Source organism: Miniopterus schreibersii, assembly GCF_964146895.1.
Source record: "Miniopterus schreibersii genome assembly, chromosome: X".
Classification (NCBI taxonomy): Eukaryota; Metazoa; Chordata; class Mammalia; order Chiroptera; family Miniopteridae; genus Miniopterus; species Miniopterus schreibersii.
Genome location: NC_138104.1, coordinates 10,361,726 through 10,371,812, shown reverse-complemented (window position 1 = coordinate 10,371,812; position 10,087 = coordinate 10,361,726). Strand labels below are relative to the sequence as shown.

Sequence of the window (10,087 nt, the reverse complement as noted above, 5' to 3'; positions counted from 1 at the left end):
TGTATGAAGAATTCAGTGTTTCACAAAGATTACCCACCATAGAGTTCCCTTAAGTAACAGCTCTCCATTGTATGTTTGAATTGCAGTTTTTGATTGAAAAATAACTTTCATAACATCAGATATAAAATAGATCCACCAGTGTCTTTTGAAGGTAGACTGAGAAGGGGACTCTTTCAGTTAATGGGTACAAGGAAACAATCTTTAAAGGGACTAAGGACCTTGACTGAAATCTTATTTGTCTTAAAAACAAAACAAAACAACTGTACTGTCTGCTCAATTTATCTGTAAACCAAAAACTTTTCGAAAAAATGTCTATTAATTTAAAAAATGCTCAGAATGAAAGGGTAATACAAAGGTGAGCAGGCACTACTGATTCAGAAGAGAAATAATTATTTTCCCAAGTAAGAAACCCAGTATGTAAAAAAAGATAGTAGCAAGAGTTGGTGAAGATGTGAAGAGATCAGAACCCCCCGTACACTGCCGGAGAGGTGGTAAAATGGTGTGGCTCCTTTGGAAGACAGTTAGGCAGTTCCTCAAAAGCAAAGCATACAATTGCCATATCACCCTTTCAGCGGCATTCACAGTAATGAGAAGGCAGAAACAACCCAGATGTCCATCAGCTGATGAATGGATAAACAAATAGTGGTATATCCATGCAGTGGAGTATTATACAGCCATAAAGAGGTATGAAGTACTGCTATATGCTATGACATGGATTAACCTTGAAAACATAAATGCAAGAAGTCAGACACAAAAAGCCACATAGTATATGATCCCAGTTAAATATCCAGAATAGGAAAATCCGTAATGATAGAAAGTGAATTAGTGGTTGCCTATGGCTATGGGGTGGGGGTGGGAATGGGGAGGGACTGCTAATGGGTATCAAATTTCATTTTGGGATAAAAATGTTCTAAAATTAGATTATGGTGATGGTTGAACAACTCTGTAAGTATACTAAGAAACATTAAATTGTATGCTTTAAATAGGTGATCTTTATAACATGTAAGGTTATATCTCAATCAAGTCTTTAAAGCCCAACATATGGTTTAGCTTGGTTGGGATGGCTAGTGAGGGATTTCAGTGGAGCTAGTCGGTAACAAAATATAGTTGATTCATATTAACTCCAGATGATTACACGGATATTTTCCTTTGGAAAAAGCAAATCCTTCATGTTCCCAGCAAACTGAAGATCAAGTAACTGACATTTCTGATCAGGAAGCCCCAGGTTTGAAGGGATAAGATAATGATCAAAATCTGTAGGCTCTGTGATAAAAAAACTTTCATTTTTTTTTTTTAACTTGAGAGGCCACAGCATGAGATAACTCAATGATAATAATAATAGCTAACACTTATATAGCTTTATTATGTGCCAGAGACTATTATAAGTGTATTGTGTTTATAAAACTCTGTTTACATTCTTCAGCCACCCTATAAGGTAGGCACTGTTCTTATTTTTCCAATGAAAAACTGAGGTACAGAAAGGTAAAATACTTTTGTTTCTAGGGAATGGCAGAGCTAGGATTCTGACCTAGGCAGTCTAGCTCATGAGCCGATGCTTGTAATCACTATGCCAGAGGTGTACTGACTCAGGCTTGTCCAGGGTCACTTAAAGTTTATGGCAGGTGAGCAGTAAAGAATATTGATTTCATTAATTTCCCTATCTTTATAGCACCCTGGGGGAAAGAAGGTCAATAGTTGTTGTGGTTGGTCACTCTTTGACACTTAGCTGTAATACTGGACTGAAATTATTTTCCTGGAGACATGCGACTGCAAATGTAGAATTTTTCTCTTATTCTCCACTTTCTACTGCTTTCCCTTTCTTGCCTTTCTTCTCCGTGACCTCACTCATCACTAGCCCGCCACACACAGATGAACTTGTTCTTGTTCTGTGTTTTACTATTTTTGAAGAACTTGGAAGTATCAATACAGATGCCACTAGTTTGAAAATGAATAATGTGGACGTGGGGCTAATCTTCTCACCCTCTCTCATCCAGGCAAAGAAGTGTGTTGTTAGGCTAATAAACAAATTTATGGGAGGAATGACTAAACTACTATGAACCTGATTGTACATTTTTTCTATTTGTTATATTAACCAAAGAACTTATATACATATATGCATAACGCATGGACACAGACAATAGTGTGGTGAAAGCCCAAGAGTGGGGGGGGGGTTCAGGGTGGAGGGGATCAACGGGGAAAAAGGGGGATATCTGTAATACTTTCAATAATAAAGATAAATTTTTAAAAATTCATGGGATTAAGAAAAAAGTATATAAGAGATAATATTTTTGTTAGCCTAGTTCAGCCAGAATATTACATGTAAGTTAGGGTAATACTATTGCTTTTTTAAAAACATATATCTTCAGCCTGGCCGGTGTGGCTCAGTGGATTCAGTGACATCCCATGCACCAAGAGGTCACTGGTTCCATTCCGGGTCAGGGCACATGCCCATTTTGTGGGCTTGATCCCCAGTAGGGGGCGTGCATGAGGCAGCCGATCAATGACTCTCTCATCATTGATGTTTCTATTTCTCCCTTTCTCTCTCTAAAATCAATAAAAACATACTAAAAAACACATATATCTTAATATCTTCTCAGAATGGCTACTCTGTATTAATCTTAACTCCTAAGGTTTCCCTAAAGGATATTTCTTTTCCTTACTCAGTGTGACAGCATAAAAATTCAGTTTTATTTGGGGCTGTGCCTGATTATAAACATTCATTGTGCATCCTTGTCCCCTTTATTTAGTAAATAAAAACAATATTACACATTGTATAAGACTACTAAGGGACCTGGTAATCTTAAAGTAGTAGTTGAAATTTCGGATTATGAGTCTGTTTTTCACATTTGAAATAATCTGTAGCCATTCAGCTGTAATTTCTTGGTTTAGTTTTCTCACTTTTTAAACCACCCTGGAGATGACATTGACACCAGTTTGCTTTTCTGTAGGAAGTGCTTTAGTATTTGTTAAATGGCCCAGTGGGCAAATCTGCAAAAATATGAGTGATAAAAGCACAATGAACAATTTTGTAAGACAGCGTGGCATTTTACTGGGCCAATGACTGTGTTATCTCAGTGTGTTTATCAGCTTTTTAGTGCCTAATGTCAACACAATTGAGACAACTGGAACTGATGTGGATTTATTATAGTAAATGGGAAATATGATTCGATCACAGGAGTATTGGGTGACATACAGCAAATAAAAAGAAACCTAAAGAAATAAAAGAGACCCCCCCCCCCCCCCAGGCTCTTGGTCTTACAGATTTTAGTCCCTCTAGTGCTCTGGAGCAGATGAATCCTGCCTGCCCCATTGTACAGAAGGTGTTTTGAAAAACAACACAGGAACTGCTTTGTGCATTGAAACAGAGTCTGAGACCCTGAGCAGCTGCACTGGTCGTTTCTAGGACTCCTCATGAGAGGGCTCTTTGAGCTCAGTGGCTGATTATGGTCCCAACAGCTTGTAAATCCAGTGAACATATGGTTGGGTAGTAGCATGGTAAGCTCTCATGAACTTTACCCTGCCCCAGTTGATCCATTAGATGGAGCACACCTTTCCTTTTCAGCAAGGCTGCGAGACTACAGCTTCAAGGCTTAACTGCATCAAGACCTGTCTCCTGGCTCCATGTGATCGTGTTTTCATATTCTCGTGCCTTAACATTTTATGGTATTGCACAAAGCAACTACCTCCGAAAATTTTAAGAGTGAAAACACATTGAAACCAATACTTGGATGTCATACAGTGCCGTATTGATGATCTAGTTGTGCTGTGAGGGCTGTTCTTAAGGGCTGTGTCCCATTAGTCCAGGTTTCTAAATTTGCAGATTAACTCTAGCAGTAGGACATAGCAGTAGGACATAGCAATAGGCTTCCTTTTATGAGCAACAACTGGGCAAAAGCCCTCGGTATGGTTTATACTTTCAGGAAGCTATACACTTTTCTTTCTTCGAGATTCATATCAGTGTGGTCTGTTCATTTATGGCTCACTTTTGACTTTTGTTATCCTAGGGAAATATTACACTTCAGATATCCTAGGGAAACATTACACTTCGAGAAATGCCAGCAAAAATATGACTGAGAATTCTTATAAATGTTTAATGCTCCTTGACCTAGTAATACTGCCTTGGAGAATGTATCCTAAGCCATTAAACAGACATGTCAAATATTTATACACAGGAGTATTTATAATGGTATTATAAGTGAGAAATTGGAAATAACATAAATGTACAACTATAGAGAAATGGTTAAAATATTATATACTCAGGTTGAAAAAGCATGCAACCTTTACAGGTTATATTTTTGAAGAAAATGACAGGAAAATGCATAATATAATGTTAAGTGAAGGAAACAGATAAAAGAGTAACTGATCATCTCTGGATGATACAGTTATGGGTAGCTTTATGTATTTTCAAAAATTTCTAAAATGAACAAATACTGCTTTTATAATCAGAAAATAATCATGAAAATCATATATACATCAATATATATCTCTAATGAATCCCAGCAAAGCTGGAGCAATTTTAATACCGAGCTCTGAATGAATGTTTGTGGGGTAGGTACACAGATGGATAGACAGATAGATGAATGACAGTTGACACTTGTAGCTACCATCATTGAGTTTATATGACTGCAGAAATAACAAATACTTTTTTTTAATTTAAAGAAGATTCCAAATCAGTCAGCAGTTTGAAAGATGACATAGAAGTTACTGAAAGAGTAACAAAATAAGTGAGTGGCTGACAGTCGCCAAGGAGTTGTGCTCTGGCCTTAGGTCCGTTGCTGTTCTTGTTGCCCAGCTATCAACACCATTTTTCCTCTTGTTCTATTTGTGTCCTTGAAGTTTCTCTTACGCCTGCTGATTTCACTGGTCTCTATTCAGTTTGGCCAGTTACTGAGTGAGAATGAAATGAAAGCCACGAGTTCATTTCCCGTTTGAACCATGTACACTTCTCCGTATAGGGAAAAGATATCCCAAGGCTAACTCTAGCTGGCCAGCTCTCAGAGATGGGCTTATTGGTCATGTGGGCAGCAGGTGAGTGTTTGTGGATTAGGGCAACCTGCCTCTAACGCTTGTGGGACCACTCAAAATGCCCCTGTACAGAGGGCTGTGTGTTCTTATGTTCTTGAGAGTAATCCTCTGAAACGGAGGTGTGCTATGTATAACATTAGCTACCTGAGAAGTCAGAATAAAATTTAGTCATGTTGCAATTTTTATAACAAATTCACAATAAGCTATTCATAGAAATTATACATGGGACTGATTGACCTACATTCGGTCCTACAAGGTCTTAATATCTTTGGGCTATTTTGATCAAATTGCTTAACAGAATCTGGCTTTTTTGCACATCCATCTGGGGACAACACTGGATGCATGAATGAAATCTAAATGTTTCTCCAATGCATTCCCTTATCTTGGAAGGAGCTTGCGTCAAAGAAAGCCATTAGACTTTCACATAGCATGCTGTATCTTTGCTCTTGGTGGCTTTTAAAATGCAGTGTTTTTAATTGCAGTTACTGTTAAGCCCAAGTAGATGATTGTATTGCCTTGCCTGTATCTGTTCTGTCTTGATCCTGCTAAGATATTAGATCTACTGTTTGTGTTTTTCAGCCTGAGTCACCTCTGATCACTCATTTTGAAAAACCTTATTTAGGGGTTGAGGAATTCACAGTTCGGGGCCTAATTGTCCTTGTCCTGGAGGCCATCATATCTACAGATATGATGGGCTCCCTTAAATTGGCCAGCTGGATGTTTAATTCTTCAGGATTTTTAAGGAAGACGGACAGAACATTTTCTAAGCACTAACAATGTGCTGTCGTTTACTAGGCATGTTTCACATACATTATCAGAGTCAGTCTTCACTATAACTGTATAAAGTAGGCATCATTACCCCAATTTTACAAATGAGGAAACTGCAGCTTTGAGAATTTAAACGACTGAATCATAATTTGAACGCTGGTCTGTGGGACTTCAAAGTCTGTGATTTTTCCACTGCACATACCGACTCCTAGGGATAGCAGAGTTTCTTAGACTGAACCTAGTAACAATCACCTAGCCTCGATTCAGCTCCTGCCTCTCTCCTATAACTAATTTTCATTATACTTTGCTTGCATTACCTTGGCAAGATCAATCCTTTGCAGCAAGGCCAAGAAATTAAGCTTTGTCCAAAAACTCAGTTACTGTTTGTGTTTTACCTAGTTCCCAGTAACTCATAACCCAATCCAAGAGTGGTCCTTATTGCTGGCATAACTGGTCCTTGCTGGGTGCTCAACACTTCAAAGCATATTGGCTTCCATCATCCCCTCGAGAGCCAAAAGTTCTTCAGTTGAAGGAATATAAAACCTACTATGGTGAGGGCAGGCACAGTCTTCCTCTGGGCCAGAGTGGTAAGCAAAGCAACTGCAAAAAGATCTACCAAAGGAGGGGTTACGCATTAGAATAAATTAGTGAGAAACAGGCTATTTGTGCTCAAGGTGGAGCTTGAAGATAGGGAGAAGGGAATTTCTGAGCATAAGGAATTGAAAGGGATGATCATTGACCTCTGAACAACTTGGGAAGAGCAAGCTGGGAGTTCATCGAAAACTGAAAAGAAATTAAAACCCAAGTGCAAAGCATCCAGGTTCTCAAGCCATCATTTTAGTGATACAGAGACGTTAACCTTCTGAGGTTGTTTTGGCACCAACTCCCAGACAAATTAATCCATACTGTTGAGATTTCTTCTTGCCCTCTTTTGTCTATTCAGTTTTCTAGGGAGATAATCTAGTTTAGGTCTTTAAGAGACAAACTTTCTAGGAATTCACTCTGGAGATCAGGAGGTTGAGGAAAGGGTTACAGGGAAGCCCAGGAAGGCTGAGCATAGTTCCTGGGTTTCTTCCCCACTCTGGTTTTGAATTTCTGCTGCTAGGGTTTCCCAGAGGGAGCCTGAGGAACATAATTCCCAGATGCCAACAGTCATTTTCTGTACCCACAGAGAGCAGAAAGAGGCACCTGCTCCTCAGCTGGTCTCCGGAGCCATTTTGGAGACATTCTCTTATGCAACTGAGTTTCTTAGGAAAATGAAAGTTTGGGAGTAAATGGAAGAAAGATAAGCTCTGATGAGCAAAGTGGGTCAAATTTAGAGAGCTTGGTAGTGCCTTCCTTGGTACCGACCCCTTTTCCTTCTTCCTCCCCTTTCAGTGTCTCAGAATCTGTGGTTCAGCATTGTCATCGGCAAGAAGCTACAAATGAAATAAGAGGCCAGCTGAGGGGAGAGGCCACCACAAAGTTCGAAAGGTGGTGGACTGGGAGAGTTAATAGAAATAATCACAGGATAGGCTATTTCCCAAAGAAACACTGTCTTGAACACCATGAAGTGTGGGGAAAGACACATCTTAGAATCTAATACAGGTTCCTACATTTTATGCACACTCACTACTTAAAATGTCTGATTTATGTCAGGGGGACAGGATTCCTCACTTTACCAAAGCAATCACTATAGTAAACAGTTAAAAAGAACAGGACCTTGCCTGGCCAGCGTGGCTTAGCGGTTGAGCATCAACCTATGATCCAGGAGATCGCGGTTTGATTCCCAGTCAGGGCACATGCCCAGGTTGTGGGCTCGATCCCCAGTGTGGGGCGTGCAGGAGGCGGCCGATCAATGACTCTCTCATCATTGATATTTCTATCTCTCTCTCCCTCTTTCTTCCTCTCTCTGAAATCAATAAAGATAGATTAAAAAACAAAACAAAAACAGGACCTTATTTCTCTAGTGCTGTGCTGTAAAATATTGTAGCCACTAGCCACATGTGGCTATTGAGCATCTGAAATATGGCTAGTTTGAATGAGATGTTCTGTAAAGGTAAAATACACACCCAACTTCAAAGGTTTAGAATGAAAAAAATAATGTAATAGTTTTTTATATTGATTATATTGAAATAGTGTTTTGGATATATTGGGTTAAATGAAACATTAACATTAATTTCACCTGTTTTTTCTTTTTTACTTTTTTAATGTGACTAATAGAACATTTAAAGGTATGTATGTGGTTTGCATTTTATTTCTATTGTCTGGTGCTGCTCTAGTGTATTAAAAAATAGGGTTTGACTTTTAAGCATCTTTCCAGTAGTACATTTAGTGCTTTAAGTAAGTAATACCTGTACAGGAGAAATAGACTCATTGCAAGAGAAGGACAGAGAGGAATGGAGATTGGAAATGGTGAAACTGGATTATAGAAGAAAGTCAGCGCCCTGCCTCAGTTATTTCTCAGTGTAGGTGAGGGGGGTTGGGGGGGGGTGGTTAGTTGCCTGAAATAGGTGCTTTCATTCCCTTAGCTCCATCTGATCTCCTGGTTGGGACCTAGAGAGAGGAGGGAAGAGGCACTTTGAAACTTCTTTGCCCTTACCGTCTTAGCCATCAAGCTGTGGGTGGGAGATAGTAGCGATGTGACAGGAACTTTCCCTTGACAACTCTGGGCCACCGTGCCTGGCCCTGAGAAGGAGGGGGAAGGAGGCGAGCCCCTTCCTCACTCCCAGGGCCATCTGGTGGAGCTGCTGCCGCACCTCCTTCTGCCAACAGGCGTAGATGAGTGGGTTGAGCAGGGAGTTGCCCACACCGAGCAGCCACAGGTACCGTTCCAGGACTACATAGAGGTGGCACTCCTGGCAGGCCGCCTGCACAATGCCAGTGATAAGGAATGGGGTCCAGGACAGAGTGAAGCTCCCAATGAGAACAGCCACAGTAAGGAGACCCTTGAAGTCGCTGGCAGTCCGTGGGGGCCGGCAGGCTCCAGCCGGGGCTCCTGCATGTTCCATCTTCCGGATCTGCTGGCTGTGCAGAGAGGCGATCTTGAGCATGTCACAGTAGAAGAAGATGAAGAGGAGCAGGGCTGGGAAGAAGCCAACGCAGGAGAGGGTCAGCACAAAGCGCGGGTGAAACACAGCGAAGAAGCTGCAGGGCCCCTGGTAGGTGGTCTGCTGGAATATGGGGACTCCAAGTGGGAGGAAGCCAATGAGGTAAGACATCAACCACAGCCCAGCAATGCAGGCTCCAGCCACGAACCCATTCATGATCTGCAAGTAGCGGAGGGGCTGCTTGATGGCAAGGTACCTGTCAAAGGCAATCAGCATGACCGTGAGGACAGAGGCAGCTGCGGAGGAAGTGACAAATGCCATCCGAAGACTGCACAGGGTCTTCTGCGTGGGCCGAGCTGGGCTGGAGAGCTGGTCTGTGACTAGGCCAGAAATGGCCACGCCAAGCAAGGTGTCAGCCACAGCCAGGTTCAAGGTGAAGCAGAGACTGACACCATCATTCTTGTGGATCAACAGCAGCTCAGCCACGGCCACTAGGGCATTGGCAGCAATAATGAGGGAGGCCAGGACAGCAAGGATCACTCCAAATGGGAAAGATGACTCCATGTCTGGAAGTGGCAGGATTCCCACTTACCAGGGCATGCTGGCTCTCCAGCTCAGATTCTCAGGGGCTGGAGGAGAAGGAGCCGCGGATTCAGACCTGCAGCACAGTTCTGGCCATCACTGGCAGTCCAGGCTGGCAGCTTGCCATCTTTGGGATCCTGCTGGTTATTAAGAATCACCCACCCTCCCTTTTCAGTCCTCAGCCTCTTGCCTCTCCAGCTCTCTGAAGGCAGCAATCCCTGTGCAGACCTCCCCTGGGCCTTGAGCTAGTCCCTCCCCCTCCAACAACCAAGTTACTAGACAACTCGCAAGTACCCAGTGCACACTGTCTCACCAGGCTCTCTCTCCTTTCACTGATGCTTCACGGACTGGAGCGTTCAGCGGGTCATCTGTCTGGCAGAAGATATAATTGACTTGAAGCACACCTCTCTTCCTCCTCAGCCTCAAGCTTAACAACTAACCTCAGCTTAATCAAGCATTTGCTTGATAACTCTTATTTGCTATTTATTAGGACAGCTTTTAATCAAGCAAGATGATCACAATCAGTTGAAGTGGGAAGTGAGGGCAGGCAAGTTATGTCAGGGCCCGGCATACTTCCAGGGGATTTTCCACACATTGAAGCTGTTTCTTATCTTTTGCTTCCAAACACCTCAGATTCTAATTTTCTCAAACAGGGTGTGCTGTTCCCCTCTTTCTCACCCCTC

At 41.8% G+C, this 10,087-nt stretch overlaps 1 protein-coding gene across 1 annotated transcript; it reads right to left on the bottom strand.

Moving 5' to 3' along the window:
• Window positions 1–8,378: 8,378 nt before the first annotated feature.
• GPR119 (G protein-coupled receptor 119) lies at window positions 8,379–9,386 on the bottom strand (the record flags this gene model as incomplete). The annotated part of the gene is made up of 1 exon (XM_081126075.1): window positions 8,379–9,386. One exon carries the CDS (start codon window positions 9,384–9,386, stop codon window positions 8,379–8,381), a length of 1,008 nt encoding a protein of 335 aa, XP_080982201.1.
• Between the last annotated feature and the right edge of the window lie 701 nt (window positions 9,387–10,087).